This window comes from Mandrillus leucophaeus, unplaced genomic scaffold (assembly GCF_000951045.1).
Source record: "Mandrillus leucophaeus isolate KB7577 unplaced genomic scaffold, Mleu.le_1.0 Scaffold40, whole genome shotgun sequence".
Taxonomy (NCBI): Eukaryota; Metazoa; Chordata; class Mammalia; order Primates; family Cercopithecidae; genus Mandrillus; species Mandrillus leucophaeus.
In genome coordinates this window covers 1,058,368-1,084,406 of record NW_012104254.1, presented here as the reverse complement: position 1 = coordinate 1,084,406, position 26,039 = coordinate 1,058,368, and the positions used below count along the sequence as shown (strand labels likewise).

The 26,039-nt window shown below is 38.0% G+C and overlaps 1 protein-coding gene across 4 annotated transcripts in view; it reads right to left on the bottom strand.

Annotated features, from left to right (window-relative positions):
• PDE11A (phosphodiesterase 11A) overlaps positions 1 to 26,039 on the bottom strand; it is a 522,267-nt gene that overhangs the window by 158,314 nt on the left and 337,914 nt on the right. For all 4 annotated transcript variants that reach the window (XM_011991832.1, XM_011991830.1, XM_011991831.1 and 1 more), the window contains 2 exons: positions 25,705 to 25,772; positions 24,672 to 24,764 (listed from right to left, as the gene is read on the bottom strand). In XM_011991832.1, coding sequence (XP_011847222.1) covers positions 24,672 to 24,764; positions 25,705 to 25,772 — 161 coding nt within the window. The remainder of the gene's footprint in view (positions 1 to 24,671; positions 24,765 to 25,704; positions 25,773 to 26,039) is intronic.

The following is a 26,039-nucleotide window of genomic DNA, read 5'->3' as shown; positions in this document are numbered from 1 at the left end:
TGCATATTGGACTATAATTTATAACTGTTTCAAAATAAGTGTTCCATTCCCACAATTGCATTACTCCTCTCATTCTGTTTTAAAGTGAGGCTGTTTTTCTTAATCACGTAGGTTATTAAATGTATTAATGTTTCACAAATGCTTTCTAATGAACTACTAGCTTACTTGCTTTTCTTGTTAATAAGAACAAAGAAGAACATAGCATTCTTTGAGGATGATTGAACAACTTGGATTGGTTATTGCTGTTCCTGAAACAGCTATAATATGTGCCAAATTGTGTTCAAATCTATAATTTATATAACTAGAACTTTTAGTAGTCTGATTTCACTTAAGATCATACTTCTGAGTAGCATGTTATTAAATATTTATATATACTGATTTTCCATTCCTCTCCTCCTATGGTTTTTGCATAATCAAAGGGTTACCATTATGATTTGAGAGAGAGATACATTGCTTATTTGCATTGGTTATGCAGGAACACCATGGAGCATTTTATGTTTGAAACAGCGCGGCTCCGCTGGGAGTTCCTTCTGAAGTAAAAGGAGGAAGGAGAGACAGGCCTAGTTTGGGCCACTGTCAAACTGACTAGGGCTACAGGAGTGACTAGTCACCATGGATGAAATAAAAATGAAAAGGGCAATTTCCAATCTGTCTGGGCCAAGGTTGGTGGCCATGGAGATCAGATTAGATTCAAGTAAACCAGGGGATCACATCAATGCAGTCTAGGGTGTACTGATGAATGAACCATTCATTCAATCAAGACATAACCATTCAAGACTTAATTTGTGCCCAGAACTGTGCACTCACTAAACAGCCAAACATACAAGTTGAAACAATTGCTACAAAGTCAAGCAGCAAAATGCTGAAAGAAACCATGGGAGGAGGTGAGAAGAATGGCGGCGAGTGGCAGGGAAGTTGGTTAGGGATGACCTCTTTGAGGACATGATATTTAAGCTGAGACCTGAAAAATGATAAAGAACCAGCTAGCCAACGGGTAGGGGAAGAGCTCTGGGCAGAGGGAGCAGTCACCTCTGTGTGGTGTCAGGGCGTGTGAGTGGGCAGAGGAGACACGAGAGCTGGGCACAGGCCCAGTCATGCAGGGCCTTTCAGGCAGATAAAGACTTTATTAGGGTCCATGGGAAGCCATCCAGGGTTTTAGGCAAGAGGCTGACATTGTCTCGTTAGTTTTCCAGTCATTATGACCTTGGAAGGCCCTAATGTGCCCCTCCTCAATGATACCCCACCCCAGAAGTGACCACCACTCTGACTTTTGTGGCATTCATTCCCTTGTGTAGTTTTGCCTGTTCTTGAACATGTAAATGGATTCACATTACATGTAGAACATGGCCCTGGTTGTATAGAGGGTGGATTAGAGGTGGGCAAGAGTGGATGTGGGAGGGATAAGAGTGGCTGGATAAGGATGGCGGATGGGAGACCCCGATCTGTGGAGACAATGCACAGGGATCTGCAAAAAAAGAGAGCTCCACTCGGGGAGGAAAGGACCAGAGACACAGAAACACTTGGTCCCAGGTCCCGGTCCCTGAAGGAGGGATCCACACACCAGAGACCATCAAAAAGGGGGAGGAAAGGGCATATGAGGCCACATACAAGCAAACTGGACCCCAAAACAAGGAAGGCTGCTTCCCTCTGCTTATGAGTACCTGGGGCTCCATCACTCACACTGCGGCAGTACAGGGATCAGGCATGCTGACTTGCTCCGGCGTCTAGTCAGTAGAAGGATGGGGAGGGACTGGACCACTTTGGTTCACGGCCATCTGAAGCTGCAGATAGTGAATTTCATTATGAATCTGAGGCAGGGATGGGCACCAGTATTGGGAAACGCAATGCCTTTAAAGATTTCTCAGTCAACAAATATTTATTGAGTATCAGCTATGTTTCAGGAACTATTGCAGGTGCTAGGGATACACCAGTCAAAAAAAGAGACAAAAATCTCTGCCAGCATGGAGCTTATGTTCTAGAGTGGAGAGAGTGGAGTGAAATAAGTAAAAGGTAGTGTGTCAAGTGATGATGAGTGCTATGGAGAAAAACAAGGCAGGGAAGGGAGATTAGTATGTTGGGGGCAGGAAAGGGGGCACGACAGATTTAAATAAGACTGTCTGGGCAGAGGGAGCACTGAATAGTACGAATAAAACCTGAAGTTGCAGAGAAAGCAAGCCATGTGGATATCAGGATGAGAGGGTGTAGGATGCAAGTGCAAAGGTGATACAGCGCGAATGTGCCTAGCTTGTTTAAGGAAAAGCAAAGAGGCCAGTGGGACAGAGTGAGGAAAGCGAGAATAACAGGAGGTCACAGAGGGACCGGGGATTAGATCACAGAAGCTGGAAACCATAGTAATTTGGCCTTTTGTTAAAACAAGTAAGCGTAGGCACTTGCTGGGGATAAAAACAAATTTCCCAGAGGCAGGCTCATCGAATTGGGCCCAGTATACTTGCTAAATTAAGGAGCCATTTTCCTCCTTTTCAAAGAGGTAAAAGCAGCTTTCCCCTCATCTCTGTCAAGCTCAGGGGCTGCTGTCAGCCTCACAGACCCACAGGAGCCAGATCTTTTTCTTTGGGTGAATCTAATTCCTTGGCAATCTGGGTATGATTCCCAGCCCTACCCCCACACACACCCCCGCCCACACACACTTCACAAACAAATGTCTGCTGTTTGTTAATTGGTGTCTGGTTTTTGTTGTTTGTTTGTTTGTTTGTTTTTGAGACAGAGTCTCGCACTGTTGCCCAGGCTGGAGTGCAGTGTCGTGATCTCAGCTCACTGCAACCTCCACCTCCTGGGTTCAAGTGATTCTCCCGCCTCCGTCTCCCAAGTAGCTGGGATTACAGGTGCCCACCACCACGCCCAGCTGATTTTTTGTGTTTTTAGTAGACATGGGGTTTCACTATGTTGGTCAGGCTGGTCTTGAACTCCTGACATCGTGATCCGCCTGCCTTGGCCTCCCAAAGTGCTGGGATTACAGGCATGAGCCACTGAGCCTGGCCGGTGTCTGGTTTTTAAAATGGCATTTTAACCTTTATTCTTATTTCATTTTACAGGATGAATTTAATCACTTACAGGGAGTTGAATGTGAGGTTTGGAGATGGGTCTGATGGGGCCAAATTTGGAGTTTCTGGACAATGGGAGGAGTGTTTTAGGGTGGGACACGCTTTTGGAAATAGATATATAAAAACAGAGGGTTTGAAAACTTCCTTACCTTCATCACCTGGTGACGTCTGATGACAGGAACGGGAAGGGGCTACAACAGGTAAATGTTTCTCCAGTCTCTGCTCTGGGCCCAACACCTGTGCCAATGTTCTGATTGGCTCCTGTCTGCTTCCATTCCAAGAGCAGGTGTTTTGGCTAGAAAGTGTTGATTACCCACTTCAGCTTAACTACCACAGAGTTTATCAGTATATGTGATGTACACATTTAGGGCATGGAGAAGGTGGTGGGGGCTTTTATGCTCTTTGTTTTTAGGTGCTGGCCAAATGCCTTCTGAAATGCCTTCTTGGGTGCCTGAAGTCAGGCCTCTCCTTTTTCCACTGGGCAGGGAATTGAAAATAACCCCAAGCTGGTTTTGTTTTACCCTTTATTGATATATGATAATTTACATATTTATGGGGTACCTGTGTTTGTTACATGCAAAGAATGTGTAATGATCAAATCAGGGAAATTGGGCTACCCACCACCCTCTGTTTATCATTTTTATGTGTTGAGAAACGTGCATCCCACCTCCCTAAGACTCTGCATCATCAAATACTTTCAGGTGGTTAGGGAGGCCCCGTGAAATAAAAGGCTCCCAAGTTGTCCCTAGGGATTGCAGATAATTAAAAAGCTTACTATTATTTTATTAAAAAAACCTCACACATATATATAAAAATAATTGCTTTAAGACTTTAGCTACAGTAAGTCTTCTTGGAAAGATCTGACTGTGACTTTAAGGCCATAATGAAGGCAGGTGCTGGGATGGAGACACTCAGAGCAGCAGCCTGGTTAGTGTCTTTGTGACACACAGACAACTGACTTGTGAGAGTTGGCCTGGGCCCCAAGCTTTGAAGGGCTCCACTCTGTCTCTTCCATCCCCTGGAAAGAAAAGTCCATGGATTTCTAGAAACATGTCATTCAGATTCTATTCCAGGTACCTGGGATCAGCCAAACTAAATTCCACGTATCTCAAATCCCCCCAGGTACCCCAAATGCCCCAAGCCCATTGCCAGGACCTGCATGGGCTTCTCCCTGAGATTTGGGCTCCTCTGGATGCGCCCCTGTAGGGGCTGTGTGTGGGGTTGACCAAGTCTGAAATATGCAGAATATAGGGCTCACAGCTGTTCAAACTCAGCACAGTGTGGAATGGGAGCTAGGTGGAACAGGAGGTGAGTAACTCCAATGTCTTCTAAACGGTTTGTAGGCTTGGTTCCTTCTGGTTGGATTTGGGGTGTGATTTGCCACCTTTTGAAAACAGCATCCTCGTACTGTCCCCTTATGACAGCACTATCAGGATACTGAGCGTTGCGCCTAAAGTGAATGTCAGTTTCTTACTTTGCTGACTATAAACACAGCTTTCATAAGCCAGTGTTTTACAAGGGAAGCCAGCAGGTGAAGGCATGGCTGTTCCACTACAGAAAGCTGTTCTCTTTCGCACACTGTGGGGTAACTGACCTGAGTCAACTAACTTAGACTCAGCAACTGCTCCAGAAAAAAGTGAGCTGCCGGAGCCCAACAGAGACACTGGCTATTACTCCTAGGACCTGCACTGTAAAACCAAAAGCATTAGGGTTGAAAGAAACAGTTTCCTTACTGACAAGTTAGTAATTTTCAGTGAGGTAAAAGAGGAGGAGGAGGACAATACAATTCCAAGGGTAATTCATTCAGTTTGAGCTTTTAAATCAATGGGCAAGTCTTCATTATTTACCCTTAATTACTGTCATCACAGTCTCATAAACCAGAAGCATGCCCCCCAGTGTAGAAAACAGGCTCTTCACCTCGGCTCTCTTCCCACTTCCGTCAGGGCAGCCAAGGGCTCCAGTGGTAAATGCCCTCCTGCAATTGATAGGACATTCCTCAAAAAAGCCCTTGCAGTACAATTTGTACAACATGGCCATTTGAAACAGATCTGAGCTTGAATCCTGGCTCTACTTCTAGCTGTGAAATGCAAGCCACAAAACCCCGCTCAGCAAGTTTCTAAACCTTTCTGAGCCTCAATTTGCTCACTTGTCAAATGGGAATAATACTGTGTACCCCATGCTGTTTTAGTGAAGATTCAATAAAATACATACGCGAAACACATAATTAATGCCTGACACATAAGCATTTAATAAATGTAGCATTTCAAAAAGCACCAGAAAAACATAGTAAAAGCAGAAGAAACAAGAAGAATGTAAGGTAATGAAAGAAAAATTTTAAACAAATAAACCAGAACAAATGCATCCAAATAACAGTTACTTCTTAAGGCCACTATGGGGACTATGTTAAGTTACTCCAAATGTTCTGCTGTGTTTGGGAACTCTTATCCAGGATCTCAAAGTACGTTCCTTAGACCATAACAGTGGTGGCAAATCATTTGAGAGCAAATTTGATTTTGGAAAACCACCAAAATCATTTAACAGAAAATAAAATAAAAACATGATCAACATTTTGTTTTAAAAAATATGATTATGAAATAGATAAATTTTCTCTTCACAGCTTCCAGAATGATCTCTCTAAAATGTCAAACTGATCATGTTCCTCTCCTGCTGAAAACTTTAATGATTCTCCACCACTTTTAGAATTAAGTTCAAATTCCTTCATGTAATACAAGCATGCTTTGTGATCTGGCCCCTGGTAGCTCTCCAGTCTCAGGCCCTGCCTCTCCCCTGCTGTGCCCTTTTCCCTAGCTGCACTGAGGTGCTTGAATAGCATGCTACTTCAGTTCTCCCTACTTTTACCCATGACTTTCCTTCTCCCTGGAGCATTCCTGCTAGTTGTCTTTACAAATTGTATAGCCCACTGTTGTCATTCTGAAATTGCCTTCTCTGCAAAGCAGTTACGCCTGACTTTGAACAAGATGCCCCTCCTCTATGCTTCCCCTAATGTATCTACCTCTTTCCTGGAGCTCATTACACTCTACAGTAATCACACTTTCATTTGTCTCTGTCCTCTATTAGACTGAAATCACATGAGATTGTACTACAGCTTATGAAATTTACATAGTCACAGTCTATGCTGTTTTGGTGAAAATTGAGTTCTTGGCACATAATAGGTGATCCATTCGTAACATTAATGATTATTTATCTTACAAATCTCATGGTTTCCATTAAAGTGTTTCAAACATATTTAAATGATGATATAATTATTAGAAGTAGTACACAGACTCCCCTGCTGACTATTTGCAGAGAAACACCATTTGTGCATATACATAAGTTCTTTTTTGTTGCTGTTAAAAAATTACCTTACCGGATTCTGGTATAAAATGATACCTGCTGAAGGAAGTAGTAGTGGAATATAACCCTAAATGTAAAACAAATATTGGTGTATATATATCCTGAGTATATAAATATATTGAGATAAGAGATAAATATCCCATGCAAAATAATTCTAAATAATATATGTAGATAATTCCTCCTCAAGGAGGTGGAGCATAACTCCCCACTCCTTAGGTGTGAGCTGTGCATAGTGACTTCCTTCTAAAGACTACAGTGTAGAAAGAGGAAAAAAGAGTAACTGTACATTGGGGAAACCTGACAAGCACTACTTCCGCCAGACGATCAAGGTTAACGTCAATCATGGTAAGTCATTTTGATAGTATGTCCCCTTGATGTGATGTGACTAAAATGGCACTTAAACTGTGCCTTCCTTCCCCAAACCCAAACCCAAACCCATAATTTTGGTTTAATTGTGAGGAAAACATTGAATAAATTCTAATAGAGGGAAACTCTACAAAATACCTGACCAGTTTGCTCAAGACTGTCAAGGTCATCAAAAATGAAAAGTATGAAAAACTATCACAGTCAGGAAGAGCCTAAGGAGACATGATAAATAAGTGTAATAGGGTATCCTGAATGAGATCCTGGTACAAAAATGGGATATTTGGTTAAGACTAAGGAAATATGAATCAAATATGGACTTTAGTTGATAATAATACAGCAATATGGTTCATTAATTGTAAAAAATGTACCATATCTTAATAGAGGAAACTGGGTATGAGGTATAAGGGAACTCTCTGTACTATCTTCTCAATTTTTCTGTAAATCTAAGCTGTGGTAAAATATAAAGTTTATTTCTAAAAAATGATACCTCATGGCTGATTCTCCAGGTAGGTTCTCCCACTTTCCACAGAATACCTAAATGAAAACCTAGAAACCATCAATAACTAAAACTGATAACCTACAACTAGAATCTGAGAATTTTCACCAAGTATAAGGCAGATGCAGCTGGATTGAGAAAAATAACTAGTGGCTTAACCATGCTTCATCTCCTCCCCCCAAATAAAGCAGTGCCCCTTGGTCTGAAAGAAGATGGGAAGGCATTGTTCTGAAAGCAGTCTCCAGAGGGCAGTGTTCCTTTCTCTACTGTCTGAGCTCTCACTCAGAGACCCAGGATCTGTACTAACCAGAAAATCAACCAGTTCACCTTCTACTGAATGATAGCTGTTTTTGAAGAAGTATTCGCTTTCATCTTGTGGGAGAGAGTCATTGCAAATAAAGCACTGTATGATGGTGGCGGTGGGGGATGTTATAATATAAATAACTACTACTTTCGACATTATATGAGCACAGTGGTAAAGATTTTACTGGCCTTAATTCACTTCATCCTCATAACAATCCCACAAGGTTGGGAAGTGAGAACAATGAAGCACAGAGAAATTGACCTGCCCTGAGATGCACAAGTAAAAAAGTGGCACCGCTGAAATTAAAATCCTAACAGTCTCAGAACAAAGGTAAAAACAACTTAAGAATAATCTTAACAGTCTAATAAAAACAATTTTTTTTTTGAGACAGGGTCTTACTTTGTCGCCCAGGCTGTGGCACTATCATAGTGCAGCCTCGAATTCCAGGGCTCAAGGGATCCTGCCACCTCAGCTTCCTGAGTGGATGGGACTATAGGTGCATGCCACCATGCCTGGCTAATTTTTTGTTTTCCTTTTGTAGAGATGAGATCTTGCTGTGTTGCCCAGGCTGGTCTCAGACTCCTGGCTTCAAGCAATTCTCCCACCTTGACCTCCCAAAGTGCTGGGATTACAGGTGTGGGCCACTATGCCCAGCCTCTAACAGTCTAATTTTAAAGCCTGCCCTTTTAATCACCTAACTGTAGTTTATTCAAAATTCCTAGTAGCAATGTATGCTGAGGATTGAGATTCTTGTATTTTAATTATGATTTTTATTTGTATTGTGCTATACTTGATCCACTCAGCAAACATTTCTTACATGTCTACTCTGTGCTGCTGGTACTGGGGACATAATGGTGAACCAGACCCATAGACACATCTCTATACATAAGGGATCCAGAAACCACTGAGACCTGATTGGGGGAAGAATATTCCATTTCAGCCTAGCAGGAGTCCACTAGATCTATGTCTACATGCTAGATGCTGAGAATCAGCCTAATAATTAAACATTAATATATAAGTTTGCTCCCCTTTTGTATATCTAACCAAGGAGATTCAACAGGACATAAGAAGACCACAAGAGAGCTTAGGGACAACCCCAAAGTCTTGCCTGTTGGCAAACACTGCAGTCCAAGGGAAGGAGAGAAGCACCCTAAAAACCCAGAGAGAATGTTTTAATACATCTGATAATTGTTTCATGCACGCAACCTTTTAGAAATCTTACGCTTAGTTTTTTCATAAGATACAAGAAGAAAGAGCATCATTGAAACTGGATCAGAAAACCATATAGGCAAAATAGGTTTGAATGAAATTTATAAAACAAACAGAAGAATGAGTTAACATAGTTCAACTGTCACTTGCTCAGGGTGGTCCCTCCTGAATGTATCCACAGTAGCCCCATATTTTTAGTCACTTTTTATTAAAACATCCTGCTTCATTTTCTTTATGATACAGTACAATAAATGTATCTTGCTAATTTATTTGTTTACTTATCTACTGCCTGTCTCACTAGAATATAAGATTCATGACAATATGAATACTGCTTGATTTTTGACTGCTGAGTCCTTGGTACCAAGAATGGTGTCTACCGCAAAGCAGAAGCTCAAACATTTACACAGTGAATGACTATACAGACAACAATGGAGATGGTTAACATGTGGAACAGTTTCAAGAGAACTCAAATTGTAACAGCAGAATTTAAACTCACATTAGAGTTAATAAAGATTTTTTTAATGCAAGAGCTCAGAATCAACAAATCCATGGAAAAGAACACAGATCAGAAATGGACCAACACTTATTTTTTAAACAATGGTGCCAAAGTGATCCCATGGAAAGAGAAGAACTTTTTAATAAATGATAAATATTTTATTTAAAAAATGAACCTCAATGGCTATCAAGATGAATCATAGAGCACAATGTAAAAGCAAAAGCCAAAAAGCTTTTAGAGGAGAAAACAGTACAATATATTCTTGATTTGTGGGTAGGCAAAGGTTTCTTAGATCACTAATAGCAATAAGTTTTAAATTAAAAAACTGATAAATTAGACTTCATCAAAGCTAAAAACATCTTCTTATGAAAAGACACCATGAAAAAATGAATAAGCAAGCTGCAAATTGGGTGAAAATATTAACAATACATATATCTGACCAGGGACTAGTATCCAGGATGTATAAAGAACTCCTTCCACTCAACAATAAAAGGACAAGCAATCCTATTAAAAGTAGGCCAAAAAATTGGACAGCTCACAAAAGAAGATATCCAAATGGTAAATAAGCACACAGAAAAGAGTACAACATTTTTAGTCATAAGGGAAATGAAAATTAAAGCCACAATGGAATATTAGACACTTACCAGAATGACTAAAATTGAAATCAATGATGGCATTAAATACTGGTGAGGCTGTGGAACAACTAAAACTTTCATAGTTACTTGATAGAAATGTACAATGGTATAGCCACTTTGGAAAAATATATACCAGGAAGTTCTTATAAAACTAAACACACACTGACCTTTTGACCAAGCAATACTAGGTACTAGCCCAAGAGAAATCATAGCATATGTTCACAAAAATACCTATACAAAAATGTTCATAGCAGCTTTATTCATATAGCCCCAAAATGGAAACAGCCAAAGTATTGATCAAGAGGAGAATGAATAAACTGTGGTATAATCATATAATAAAATGTCACACAGCAATTAAAAACATCAAAGTTATATACCCAACCTGGACAAACTTCAAATGCATTATGGTGGTTGAAAGAAGCCTTACCTAAAAGAGTACATATTGTATAATGGAATTTACATGAAATTCTAGAACAGTTAAAATTATGGTGGAAAAAATCAGAACACTGGTTGTGTTGGGTAGCAGTGATATCCTGGGGATGGAGCACAAGGGAACTTTTTGGGGTAATAATATATCAAGACATTTTTTTACTATTGAGAAATAACAAAATTGTTGTTTTAAGCTAATACATTTTGGGGCATTTTGATATGCAAGATTAGACTACCAAAACAAAAAGATTATGCCTAATGAAATGTTATGAATACAGCTGTATTCATACTGCAAAAGCACTTGTATAAATTTTAAAATTTGCTAATGAAAATGTTAACTAAAAACTATAATACATGAACAAATACTAGGAAACTACAGGGAAAGTATATACTCCAATTGTTTTTTATATAGTAAGAAATTAAAAGATACTGGTTCATTTTTGTCTTTATTAACTAGAGAAATATTGATTAAAGAATGATTTCATAAAAAAGTGAGAATAAATAATTTTCACTACAAGTAAGGACTAAAAGAAACCAAGCAAAATATAGTCCAAATAGTAAATTTCAGAAAAAGCAAAGCATAAGAAAGTAGAAGCTCAGATAGCATAAGATGAAATAATAGATACAAAGTCAAATCCCTCATTAAAAGCAGAATCTCAGATTAGATAAAAAATTATATTCAGAGCAATGAGATTGTATCACTTATTAAAAAAATCTCCCAACAACAAAAACACCAAAAAAAAAAAAAGAGAGAGAGAGAGAGACCAGGAGCAGATGGATTCACAGCTGAATGCTACCAAACACATAAAGAACTAATACCAATCCTCCTGAAACTATTCCAAAAAAATCGAAGAGGGGATTCTCCCTAACACTTTCTACAAGGCCAGTATCACCCTGATATCAAAGCCAGACAAGGACACAACAAAACAAGAAAATTACAGACCAATATCCCTAATGAACACAGACACAAACATCTTCAACAAAATACTAGCAAATCAAATCCAATAGCACATCAAAAAGATAATATACCATGATCAGGTGGGATTTATTTCAGGGATGTGAGAATAGTTCAACATATGCAAATCAGCAAGTGTGATACATCACACAAACAGAATTAAAAACAAAAACCGTAAGATCATCTCAATACATGCAGAAAAAGCATTCAACAAAATTCAGCATCCGTTCATGATAAAAATTCTCAACAAATCAGACATAGAAGGAACATACCTCAACATAACAAAAGCCATATACAACAAATTCACAGCCAACATCATACTTAATGGAGAAAAGTTGAAAACATTCCCTCTAAGAACTGGAACAAGACAAGGATAACCATATGCAGAAGAATGAAACTGGACCCATATTTCTCACCACAGATAAAAATTAACTCAAGATTGATTAAAGACCTACATATAAGACCTCAAATTCTAAAAATCTCAGACAATATCCTAGGGAAAACTCTTCTGGACATTGGCCTAGGCAAAGAATTTATGACAAACCCTCAAAAGCAAAGGCAACAAAAACAAAAATAGACAAATGGGACTAAAGCTAAAAACCTTCTGTACGGCAAAAAAAAAAAAAAAAAAAATCAAGACAAACAAACAAAAAAATCAAAGTAAACAACCCACAGAATGGGCAAAAAATTTTCAAATTATGCATCTGACAAAAGGCTAACATCCAGAATCCATAAGGAACGCAAATAATTCAATAAGAAAAACAAATAACCTCATTAAAAAGTGGGGAAAGGACATGTAAGTGGGCAACAAACACATGAAAAAAATGCTCAACATCACTAATCATCTGAGAAATTCAAATTAAAACCACAATGAGATACCATTTTACACCAGTTAGAACAGCTATTACTAAAAACCAAAAGATACTGGCAAGGAGGCAGAGAAAAGGAAATACTTATATGCTGTTGATGGGAATTAGTAAATATTTATGAAAAGCAGTATGGAGATTTCTGAAAGAACTGAAAACAGAACTACCATTCAATCCAGCAATCCTACTACTGGGTATATCCCCAAAGGGAAATAAATCATTATCTCATAAAGATACCTGCACCCATATATTTATCACAGCACTACTCATAATATCAAAGATACAGAATCAACATAAATGTCCATCACTATAGGACTGGGTAAAGAAAATGTTATGTATATCCACATAATGGAATACTATTCTGCCATAAAAAATAATGAAACTATGTCTTTTGCAGCAACATAGATGGAACTGGAGGCCATTGTCCTAACTGAAATAATTCAGAAACAGAAAAGGCAAATACTGTATGTTCTCACTTATAAGTTGGAGCTAAAGAACAGGTACACATGGACATACAGAGTAGATTAATAGACATGGAAGGCTACAAAAGGTAGGAGGTTGGGAGGGGGTGAGAATTGAAAAATTACCTGTTAGATACAATGTTCAGTATTAGGGTGATGGATACACTAAAATCTGACTCACCACTACATAATATATCCATGTAAGAAATATGTACTTCTACTCCCTAAACGTATTTTTAAATTAAATATATATATATGTGTGTGTGTGTGTGTGTGTATATATATATTTAGATGTATGTAGTTTACAAAAATATGCCTAAAACAAAATGACCCAGAAATAAAAAATAAAAAGATGAGTCGGGAATTATTGGTTTAAATATATATCCTTAAGAAGGGTTTACCGGAAACCCCAGTGGAGGTTGTGTTCCCTCTCAGATGCTCTTATGGCCTCCTGTATTTTCTCCTTACAAGAATTTATCACAACTGTTACTATATTCTGGTTTGCATGATTTTTTTTTTGTTCGCCTCCACATTCTAAGCTCTTTAAGGCAGAAACAAGTCTGCCTTTCTCACTGCCTTATTTCCAGTGCCCAGCACAATGCTGGGAAATAGGAAATAGAAATAGGAAATTTTCATTGAATGAATGTATTCCAGAAAATAAGTAAAACAAAAGAGAAAGCATAGATAACAACATTGATTTCAAACTAAGTTGATTCCAAGGTCAAATCAATCAAATAAAAGAGTAATTTTAAATCTGTAAAAGAAATACCTCATGGTCTTAAACCTATTTTTGTAAATAATATGGAATAAAAATGTATAAAACAAGAAATATTAACAATTCAAGGAGAGAGATTGATGATAGACTAAAAATATGTTTAACTTCCTTCCTGACAAAATATCGTGAAATTACCAAAAATGCTAATATCTGATACATTCAGATCAGCAGTGGAAAATAGAAAGGATTGGCCAGTGGTTTCAACTTATGGATAGGTAAAGAAGATCTCAAAAGATTATCACTGCCTTCATAACAACAACAAAAAAGAGATAAACTAAAAATCATGCTTCATTTTAAAGCTGTTAAAGAGTGAGTGTGAGACAAAGAGAAGTCTAAACAAATAAAATTCCAGTCAAGAGAAGCCTTTTATAGACCAATAAAGAGCAGTGACTGCTTCCATACCTGGGACCAATTGTTTACATAGTGGAGAGATGAGCCTGCCATCATAGAGCAACTCCTAAAAGGAGAAAAACTAGCAATTTTTCAAATGATAGTGTGGGTTGACAAACAGACTCATATCTGGAAGAGCCACAAATGCAAAAGTAAATCTCTTGGCTTGAAAATTCTCTGCCACAGGAATTTTGCTGTGAAATTGATGATGAGTGCAGGGCCAGAAAACTGAAATCTTACATTCTTGCACATGAGTAAGGTTCAAGGCCCTGCTGGAGTTGATGCCAAAGAGAACTGAAATGAACTCTAGCTGCATTTCAAACCCAGCTCAAATCCTGATTATGACCAGTCACTCAATGCAGCCTGGGTAGTTAAGATTGGGTTGAAGGGCAAAGAGAAATCTTCATAATCTCTTTTTAAAGCAGAAATAAACTGAAACTAATATAAAGCTTCAGCCAATCCCCAGCTAAAGCATTGCAGATGGTCAAATTTTTATGATCAGCCTCTCATTCTAGCTGTCTGAGATTTTTTTAAAAATCACATATCCTCTTTATGAGAAATAGGACAAAACAAACAATTTTATTTAGTTCAAACAAAGCTAGTAAAAGTATTATCTACTTTTGTCCTTCTATACAAGATGTTTGGTAAGCAATAAATACTTATGAATACATGCAAAGAAGCAGAAAAATGTGACCTGTAATCAAGAGAAGAAATAATTGATACAGGCAGACTTCCAGGTGCCCTTGATGTTAGAATTAAAGACCAGGAATCCAAAATAACAATTATAAAGAATTATATGTTAAAAATTTATATGAGAATTTTAGAATATATAGAACAATTTATAGAAATTTATAGAAGAAAAGGTGGATATAATTAATAACAGTCGGTAAGTTTCTGCAGAGAAATGAAACCTTAAAAAGGAACCAAGTCAAAATTTATAGAACTCAAGAATGTCAGAGTGTCAGAGAACTGTGGGCCAATATCATTTGATTCAACATATATGTAACTGGGTCCAGAAAGAGAGAGAATAGGAAAAAATAAACTTTGAAAAGATATTAGCCAAGTATGTTCTGAAATCAATGAAAGTCATCAACTCTTAGATCCAAGAAACCCAGTGAACCCCAAGCATAAGAAACATAAAGTAAAACACATTTATGTACATCATAGTCAAATGACTCAAAAAGATCTAAAAGGAAAAGCAGTAAGGAAAAAAACATTACATTTAAGGGAACAACAAAAATAATGGCAGATTTTTCACTAGTAACAATGGAAGCCAAAAGACAGTGGTATCTTAAAAGGGCTGAAAGAAAGAAAAAATTGTCAATCCAAATGATAAGGTAGTTAGCTTTAAGCAGTAAGTTATCACTGATTTTTATTTCTTCTAAACACTTTTTACATTTTCTATAACAATTGCATTGTTCTTATAATTTAAAAACATTTTTGTTTTTATTATTTTATTTTATTTTTCTTAGACTGGGGCCTCTGTCACCCAGGCTGGAGTACAGTGGCATGATCACAGCTCATTGCAGCCTTGACCTGCTGGGCTCAAGCAATCCTCCCACCTCAATGTCCCAAGTAGCTAGGACTACAAGCGCATGCCACCAAGCCTGGTTAATTTTGTATTTTGTATTTTATAGAGTTGGATTTTTGCCATGTTGCCCAGGCTGGTCTTGAACTCCTGGGTTCAAGTGATCCTCCTGCCTTGGCCTCCCAAAGTGCTGGGATTGTAGGCGTGGGCCACCATGCCTGGCAAAAACATTTTTAAAAGAACAAGTAAGATAAATATTGTATATGGATTACACTTAGTATCCAAGAATCCTCAGAAAAACTATCTAATATTTATCCTCATACTAAATATCTACATGATTACTACTGTTTTCACTAGTCTTTGTAAAATATTTATATATGAAGAGTAACTAAAATAACAGTTTCTAATGTGTCAATAGCCCTTTTATAAAGAGATTAAAAGTAAGAAACAATCACAACTCTTGGGATAGGTGAGAAAACATTAATGAAAGAGGTGAAATTTGAGGTTTGTTAGGAAATACTTTAAGGAAATGGAGAAAAGTTTCAGAATAAAAATTTCAAGATATATTTGAAAAAGACTAATAAATCTAGGTTTTTTCATGGAGCGATGAAGTGAGATATTGATGTCAATAGTGGAGAATCTTGAAAGAGCTAATTTGTAGGCAATGGAGAAACAAATATTTACCTACTCTAACATGTTTTCAGTAAATAAGAATTGATAAATGAGAACAATTCTGTATCTACTGGCATGCTACATTTAGCTTTCTAATGGACAACTTGATATTCCTTGTACCTGTGAATTAACATGAGTAGATAGTTATCATTTAGACAATCACTAGATCATTGTCTGACAGTATTGTCTGAAAAAATTTTTTGGGAGATAAAAGGATGTTTAAGTGGAACTCTTTCTGAGTTTATAACTTAGAACAACAGGTACTATATTCTAAAGGTAGGTGCTAAGCCATTTAGGTTATCTATACAGGACTTGGAAAGAAAATGCCCCAAACTAGCTCTACCTCCTCCAAGCTGAGCTGCTCACTGTTCATCTCTGAATTGTGTAAGAAAAGGGTAACAGTTTATGAGAAAGCCTTATATGGAAGATTTTTTAGCTAGGGTTTCTTAAAGCTTCCTTCTACAGAACTACTTGGAGAACCTAATATGTATTTCCCTAGGATGTGACATCCTAGCAGACACTGGTAGCTGATACATACCTAAAAATTCTAAAGGTTAGTGGACAGAGGGAAGACAGTGGAGTGCTACATTGAGGGGACCTGTGTTTGTACAATTTAATGAGCAAAGACTCAATAAATTGAGTGAGTCTTCCCCTGACCCAAAAAAACCCATGAAAAATAATCAGACCATGGAAGCAATCCTAGTATCCACTAGTGTATGAATCGATAAACAAAATGTGGTATATACTTACAATGGAATATTATTCAAGCCTTAAAATTGAAGGAAATTCTTACACATGCTACATTAATGAGCCTGGAAGACATGACAAGGGAAATAAGCTAGTCACAAAAGGACAAATATTGTATGATTCTATTTATATGAGGTAGCTAGAGTAGTCAAATTCACAGACATAAAGTAGAATGGCAGTTGCCACAGGCTGAGGAGAGGGGAGTGGAGAGTTAGTGTCTCATGGGTACAGAGTTTCAGTTTGGGAAGATGAAAAAGTTCTGGAAATGGACAGTGGTGATGATTGCACAACAATGTGAATGTACTTAATACTACCTAACTTTGCACTTAAAAACAGTTAAAATGATAAATTTCATGTGTTTATTTTACCACTCTTTTAAAACAACAACAACAACAAAAACAACAAAAAATAACCTTCACCAAGAGGACTGCCTAGAGAAGTGAGCTGGCCCCCACAGAGGGAGGGTCACGATGGGCCAGTGGAAGCCAGGAATGAGAATGGATTATAAGCTGTCAGTCAGGAGAGGCAAACCCACAAGTAATTGCTAACAGGAGATTCCCAGCCAGGCAGTTCTCTGAAGAATTTATAAAAGCAGCTCATTACAAAAAGAAAATGTTGGTGTCTCTCACAGATGGCCCTGAAATCAGGTTAGGAAATCATAAGACTTTGCCCTTTCATCCTACCTCCCTCTTGAACCCTGTACCTGAATTGGGAGATGAGGCGAAGTGAGGAAGAGTAAAGAAGCTATGACTGTGTCTCTCTCCCGACTACAGGCTTCTAAATGAGGGGAAGGGAAGAAGCTCAGAGACAATTTAACATCTGTGTGTGCCAAAAAAGTGGTGGAATGGTGCTAGAGAGTTTATACAGGAATGGGGATGATTGATTTACCAGAGTAAGTTTAAAGGAAGAGGAGTGAGAAAGAAAGAAGTGGCATTCTACTTCTAGCCTCTGAGTCTAGCCCTTTCACCTAGTGAGAGAAAATCTTTCCTCGGAGCTTAGAAGATTCCTGATGAAATCTTCCTGATTCCTGATGAAGTTTCCACTTCTCTCCTTCTCCCTTACCTTCAGGAAGTCGGTTTGGCTTCTTCATCCTCATCTAAGGATATATCCCACGGAAGGTGGTATCTAGGAAGAGGTCTACCATCCTCCCCAAATAAAAGCAACTCTGTATTTGTACCCATGGCTTATGAAGGAGGAAGGGAATACAGAGGTGATGTTATGCCAGTCTGTGGTCAGCAAGACTGCCACTAAGAGTGACTGTCAATTCTCCCAACATAGCCCAAGCTTTTCCATTCCAGAATGTTGCCGTGGCAGACAAAATGATTATTTGTGGTGGGATGCATTCATTTATTCAATATGCTTTTACTGAGTACCAATTATATATAGAATATTAAACGGAATAAAAGCAGATAAGACATGATCACACACTTCAAGGCACATATGTTTTAGCAGAGGTAAACATACAGACTCATAATTAATGACAATATAGGGCAAACAGAGGAACAAAAAAACTTAAGGATTAGGAGTTTTATAGAGGAGATGACATTTACATTGTGCTTTGAATGATGGGAAAATTTTGAGTGGATATGGCATAATTGGAACAGAGAATGACAAAAGAGGGGAGGTTAGAGTGGAGATCAGATGGCAGTGAAATAGGTAGCTGATCATCAGATTATGACGTCATTGGGTTTGTAGGTAGCATACAATACTCTTAAGAAGAGAAATGAGAGTCAGGGGTAGGAAAATAGCTTGGTATGAGATTTCTGAGGGCCTCAAAGTCATTTGTACTTTAATAGGTAATGGGGAAGTAATTTAAGGTCTATGAGTAGATGAGCGATGAAATCTAAAATATGTTTTAGGAAGAACAAGTAGAAGGTTATTGCAATTGTCCAGCACAGAGATAATGGAGTCCTTAAGTAGGATGGTTGCTGTCGCAATTGGAAAGGCAGAAATAGATGAGAGAGGCTTTGGGGAGGTAGAATAAATGGGGCTTGGATCCTGATTGCATATGCCTTTTTCTTACTCTCTGTCTGACCCTCATTTCTTCCCTCTTCTGATCCTAAAGCTGTATGCAGTGTCCCTTAGCACACAGACTTATATTTTCTGGCAAATTTCTCTTCAGTATTAGGTAAGGCTTCATTTGCAATAACTGTGAAAGACACCCCAAAGAACAATTCCTGTTGTTCAAAATGAGGAAGTTATATTCTACGTCTACATTTGTATTTTAGGTAGGATTGTGGCTTTTAGAAAAAGGTTCCCCCTTTTACCTAAGAATTTCTACTCTCAGAAAATGTGAACATACATTAGCATAGCTCTTCTGAAGCTCTTGGTCATGCAGAATGGAAATCAGGATCATAAAATTAAAGTTATTAAAAATGATAGCAAATCCCCCTCTTTGTTCCATTATTCAGCTTTAAGAGCATTTCTGCTCTCTAAGAGCCTTAGACTATTAATTTTATGTATTTAGGACAAAGGATTTGAACAATAGAATTGTATAATTAAATTACAAGAAATTAAGAAAATCAGTCATCAGAATAATTGAGTTGATAATTCAATTGTTAAACAAAATCTGGATAATGTATTAGTCACTCCAGTTTTTAAAGGCCAGAACAGTAGAAAATGTTTTATATGCTTACATTTCTATTTCTCACCATGTGTGGTTTGTGGATGAAATGAGCTGAAGTTGCCAATACGTGACAACAGGGAAAGGACTGCCTTGCATGGCAAGTCTTTTGGGGAAGCTTTGTCCTTGGAGCGGTCTAGCTTTTAAAGACCTGTTCTGTTTCTGACATGGTAAATTTTGTATTTCTATGGCCTAGACTTTTCTGCAGATACATATATAGTAACAATCTCCAGACAATGGGCCTGCATTGAGCCAACACTAGTGCCCTGGAGCAGTTGCACTTGCAATGCTTCTGGGATGTTCAGTGGTGTGACTAAACAGCATGTATCAAAGACCTAGGAAAGTGGCAATCTGTTTTTAGCTCTGACTTTAAGCAGGAAGTGATTTTCCTGATAAAACAGGTGAAAAAAACTATAGCTCCCCAGTCAGCATACTCTTACAAGAAATCTTGGGCTAAGTAGACAAAACTCAGTGAGGATTAAGGACTCCAAATGCACTGGGTGGTAAGAACAACTAACTTTTATTAAGTGCTAATTATAACTAAACACTCTTTCTAAACACTTTCCCTGTATTTTTTTTTGTAACTGTTAAAACAGGCTTGAATTTTTTTTTAATTTTTAATTTTTGTAGGTATATAGTAGATGTGTATATTTATGGGGAAAACAGACTTCTTATACCCATTTAACATGTGAATAAAACAAGATTGAGAGGTTAAGTCGCTTGCCCAAGGTCAATAGCTACTGAGCCAGAATTCAAATCTAACTAACTAATCAGGCTAATACTAAAATCAACACTTTAAATCTTCTCCCTACACTGCCTTTTGCATGGATAAAGTCAGCAACCTCCTTCTGCAGGGGATACCGACACAAAGCAAGATCTGCATTAAAGTGTACTTAAAGCAATGAAGTTCTGGTTTAGAAATAGGTAGATCAATGGGACAAAATAACATGTAAATAAATATACTTAAAAATATATATATATGAATTTATATAATTTAATGTGGTATTTCAACTTGTTTGAGCAGGCGGATAAGCTAGATACGAGAAGGAGGGGGAGTGCCCTGAGAAAAGGGAGGTTTGGAGAAATCTCATAACCCAGAGACCACCCAAAACATGCATCCTAACTATAAGCAGAGAGGAAGGGAAATACCTATGCAGAAAGAGATGCCCCTTAAGACTCCCAGTAATCACTCACTCTGCAATTAACCTGTCAGAATGTAGCTAGCTACATGCTGTTAAGGGGGGAAATAGGGAAAAAGGAGAAATTCCTAAGAGATACACAGGTGGAATAAGTACAGATTTAACCACTTTCCAACCTTCCTCAGGTGGTGATAATGAGTAATGCAGGCATTATATAGAATTCGTATCCAACACTGGCCTGCACATACATGTGAACTAACAGTAAGGGGGAATCCCACAAATCTGGAGTGGAAACTAGGTGCGGGAAAAAGTGGGAACGTAAGGCAGAAGTGGGAACTAGACAAAGACAAAGGTGGAGACTTGAGGCAAAAGCAGAAGCTTGAAGAAACAGTCTGCCATAATAACCACAATGCAGAACTCTTGGGGCTGCTGCTGGCTCATTCCCCTTTAAATAGCCTGCTCTGCCTCATCTTTCAGCATGCACTGTCTCTGCTACTACCTAACCCTTGCTGCTGCTACTCCTGTTTCTCCAGCTGGACCAGCCTGCTCCTCTCTTGGAGTGTCCTTCCCTCAATAAACTCTATACTCTTTATTTTCTTTCAATAGATCTTTTGCTTACAGTACTAATTTGTCTCTTGGCTGAATTCTTTCTCCCAAGTAAGACATGAACTGAGGATTCCTGTGCTTCCCGGTAACAAAATCATTAGGAAAAGGAGCCAGTATTAAATAAATATATAGAAATCAGTGACTGTTTGGGAGGAAAAAAAATAAAGGTAAAGCCCTATCTTTTTTTTTAAGTGTACTTCCAGTGAGCTCTGAGTGTTTTAGAGACTCTGCCCCATTTGTGGGGATTATTAGTCTTTCAGAGAATTTATCTGGAGAATATTTACTTTCAGAGGATGTACCACGGATGGAAGTATTTTTATGAAAAAATGCTTTGGGGATAGGATTTTTAAAAGACAGAAGAGAACAGTGTGGTGCTGTTTCTTGAGTCTCATGAACAACACAGCAAGACGTGTATTCCCATTAACTCTCTAGGCCATGAACTACTTGTGCTCCCTTTTTAAGGAAGGAAAAGATTCTAGGGTGGTTTTGTCACTGAGTGCCGTGGAATGGATTATTTCCCTCCACTCTTGTTGCTAACTAAAAAAAAAAAAAAAAAAAAAAAAAGACACTGCAATAAGGTTATGGGCCTGAAAGAGCTACATTTAGACACAGCTGTTTTGGGGTCAAGGTCAAGGAGGACAATAATGGAAGAGAATAAGCAAAAATGAAACCACACAAGGAGAAGAGGAACCTGGGCACACCTGAGTGGGGAATCTTTCCTTAGCCACAATGGAAAAGGGCAAAGGGCTAGCCCAGGATCTCAGAAAGAAGGGGTAGAAATGATAGAAGGATAACATGGCATTTGGTTCTGTTTCTCCTGGCTTTCTCTCTTTCTCAGTTCTGTTATTACTATTTTATTTTTTTAAAAATTTGTTGGATCATTTATATTCTCATAAAGTAGCTCAAATCTTTTATGGGACTAAGCAAGTTATAAATACATACTTTTAACAGAAATATTTAGAAAAATATTACACTTACACATATTCATATATAATATGTATAAATACATACATTTAAAAATATATATTTATTCAGAAGTTGATGTATATTATAATATATGTATATCTCATTCCTGAGTTTGGGTTTAGTGGCTCTCAAAAAATCACTTTTTGTCTTTATAAAGTCCTCAGGGTAAGAAATCCTTCCAGATACTCTTGTATATGGATTCCCAGGCCAGGGAGTGGGGTGGATGCCACCTGATCACTAGTGTCAAGAATTTCATACTCGGTGGGGTGGAAGTTGGCTGAGAGTGGAAGCGGCGAGAGTGAAATGGCAATGCCATAATTCTGACTGGGAATGCCACTTTCGACACTGGCACAAAATAAAGCATGTGGAACATACAAGTCAACACCTGTAAGTCAACTTCTTGAAAGTTTAAGATTGTGGCAAGGTTAAGAGTTGGGCTGAGATTTGTCAGAGTCGGTAATAATTTTTGTGTCTAAGGATGGAGGGATCTGAGTTATATAAACAAGAGGTGTTCACTATGAACTGAAATAAGCAATTCATGGGTAAGGAGACTGTGGCCAGAAATTCTAGGGTACATGAGTGTTTTCTAGGTAATGGTAACTGTGGTTCATTGGGGTAGGGGTAGTGCCAGTAAGAGTGGTATCTTTTACTGAATCTTCCCATCTGGGGGTAAATGGCTATTCATGCTGGAACCCAGTTATTCTAGCTCCTTCTCAAGAGGATGATGATGTGCCAGAGGTAGGTGAGGAGGGAGAATATGGGCATATGTAGGATGTTTTCTCTTTGTGTGTTAATTATACTGTGACATAATGAAGTAGGATTTAGATGGGACTAGTGTATGGTGTGTCCTTCTTCTTATAGCTGCAGGTACTGAAAAACAATGGGTGAAACAACACTGTGGAGATGAGAATTTGATGATGGTGAAGGAGGTATAACTCAACATTTGCTGTTCTAAATTCCTGTCCTTTGCTATTTCCCCCCAGTCCATAGTGATTTCTCAGTAATAAATATACTACAGCAAATAATAATAGTATTATTGCTATGATTTTGTTGAATACTTATTAACATCCTCACATGCTTCATCTCATTTAATTCTCACAATTGAGGTGAGTGACAGATCCAGGATTTGAAAAGAGTTCTGCACACAACCCTTAATGCTCTACTAATGATTCTCATCGGTTGGTTGCATATTTACAGTTCACTCATTTATTGATTCATCCTATACTGTTTTTAGTCCTTACTATAAAAAGATATTACATATTAAACAAAGCAGGGCTGTCTCAGAAGAACAAAAAGCATCCCTTACCAAGGTAAGGGATTCTTTCCTTCCTCCTTCTTTCCCTCCCACCCTCCATTAAAAAATTATTCAATAAATCCCACCTTTGTGCTAAGCACCCTGCTATGCATTGCAAATAAAAATCCCCGTGCTTCTAGAATTCATGATTTAGCCATAAAATTAAAAGCATATAGAGAGTAACTATAATTTTACATCTTTTACATCTCAAATCAGAGCAGTGCAGGTAACATCAGTTTGCCTACTTCTTATATCTGGCTTGACAAAGAATACTTTGAAGTTTTCATGTGTATTATATCATACTCTTCTATATACTTTCATCTTGGCACTGACATTTTTTCTTGCCTACTTAGTAAGTATTTCATAGATGTAAAGAAAATATTTGGCAAAATCTACAGAGCAGGCCAGGTGTGGTGGCTCATGCCTGTAATCCCAGCACTTTGGGTGGTCAAGGCGGGCAGGTCACCTGAGGTCAGGAGGTCGAGACCAGCCTGGACAACACAGTAAAACCCCATCTCTGCTAAAAATACAAAAATCAGCTGGGCATGGTGGTGCATGCCTGTAATCCCAGCTACTCGGGAGGCTGAGGCAGGAGAATTGCTTGAACCCAGGATATGGAGGTTGCAGTGAGCCGAGATGGCACCACCATACTCCAGCCTGGGCAACAGAGTGAGACTCAAAAAAAAAAAGTCTATAGAGCAGAAGCTAGATTAAAAATAAGTCTTAAGTCAAAACAAGCATCTGAGATTCAGGGGGAGATTACAACTGCTCTTTTGGAAGTTAGTGTCTGAGAGGACATGTGTGCAGACAAGGGAACAGGTCGAGGTTCTTGATGGGACATGTGTTGGGGGAGGGAGGAAGAAAGGGAATCAGATAATGACAGGAGTAGTTTTCCCCATCTAGGTCATATATCCTCATAGTGAAGTTTTCTCCTATGATAAGAAAAGTTGTGACTTTATAGATTATCTATATATATTCAAATCTAAGTTTAAAATAAATTTGAAATCCTGCCAAATTATCTTTGGATTGTCACTATTTAATAAATGTAATTTTAAAAATCTACATGTAAACATAGTACTTATATGAATGAGCTTCAGGGCATCTGTGAACCCCTGAAATTATACGCAACATTGTGTTTCTCCGGACTTCATGAGATTTAAACCCACAACCTAAAATGATTAAGGCCCAATGAATAGATAATTAAAATTTGAGAGATTAAACCCCATAACCAGGGAAATTTTTTCTCTCATAAAATTAGAGCTGACAGCATACAAACCTGACATAAATACTGTACTTACATCAAGAGCCACAGACTGCTTGGCCCAGGACTTCTTCACTTGATCATACATAATTGTGTTGTTGATGCCAAGTCCACAAAAGATGACAAAAGCCTAGGAAAGAGCGAACCTGCTAATTAAACATTGCAGCAACTCATTGGCAAAATCTCATATGAAAGCAGGCAGTCACCAGGGATGGGTCTGAAAATACAATCTTACTGTACACAGAGGTAGGCCTTGGGAAAATAGGCACACTAAAATTCTTAATTACTATTGTTATATGACAACTTTATAGCTCACACCGCACATGAGGAAAAATTATGAATTTAATGTTATTGTAGAGAAACTACTTCATATGTTTAAAAACATACAGTCTGTTTAAATGGGTTCTTAATTTATTTAGGTTGTGGACTGATTTTAGTTAATCTATTCTATTTAACCAAAGCAACCTCTTTTAGTCGCTAGGCTATAAAATACTTCGGTAAAGAAACCAAGTTAATGTAACCATAAGGTAAGTGTTAAGGGGAAGGAGGATTGAGTTAGAACCATTAATAAAGAAGCTATGAGGTATTCTTGACTAAAGAAAGATAATCATGGGTCTTCATGTTGGCTACTGGTACAGTCTATGAGGAAGCCCATTCAAGGCTAACTTCTCCAGCTAGAGCGCCTGGAGTGAATGAATGGAAGCACGTAAACAAGAGAAATGTGAGGACAGTACACCTGGCAGAGCTGGCTCAGGGTTTCATGACTCTGAATACACACAAGCAAGACAAAAATAAGAAAATAACACTTTGGGGGAAAGAGAGGGTAATTCTGTAACAAAATTAGGATAAAAATAATGGATGGTTACAAAATAATCCAGTTCGTAAAACGTAGGATCAAATCTCACTTAAGCATTTACATATTCCTTAAATCTTCCTGTAAATTTTGCCCTCCATTTAAGTATAATAATAATTGATTAATAATTGTTTGTCATTTCGAATTTGGGCAGGCTGCAACCAGGGGACTACTGATGACTCCATATAAACCTTGGTTTATTAACTTATTTTCTTACCTCAAAAAGTCGTTGATCCGCATCATCAAAAGGTTTCCCATCAAGTCTATTTAACACTTGAGCCACTCCTGTGGGGAAAGAGTGGATTATGTGGTCATTTTTAGTACTGGACATTGCGTTTCTCTAATAGAGTAGCCACAGCTAACTCTATGCCTTCTTTAGAGAACTGCACTCACTTTAAACTCTGGTCTCTCAAGTGCCTGCCGATTTCATGAGAATAAATCTGAGATGTAGGACAATGCAGTCTCTCTTTAAGGCCGATTTATTTAGATTAGATCTCAGTAAAGTTTGGAGTTCTACCAAGGCTTTAATCTGATTTTAGATGACTAGTTACA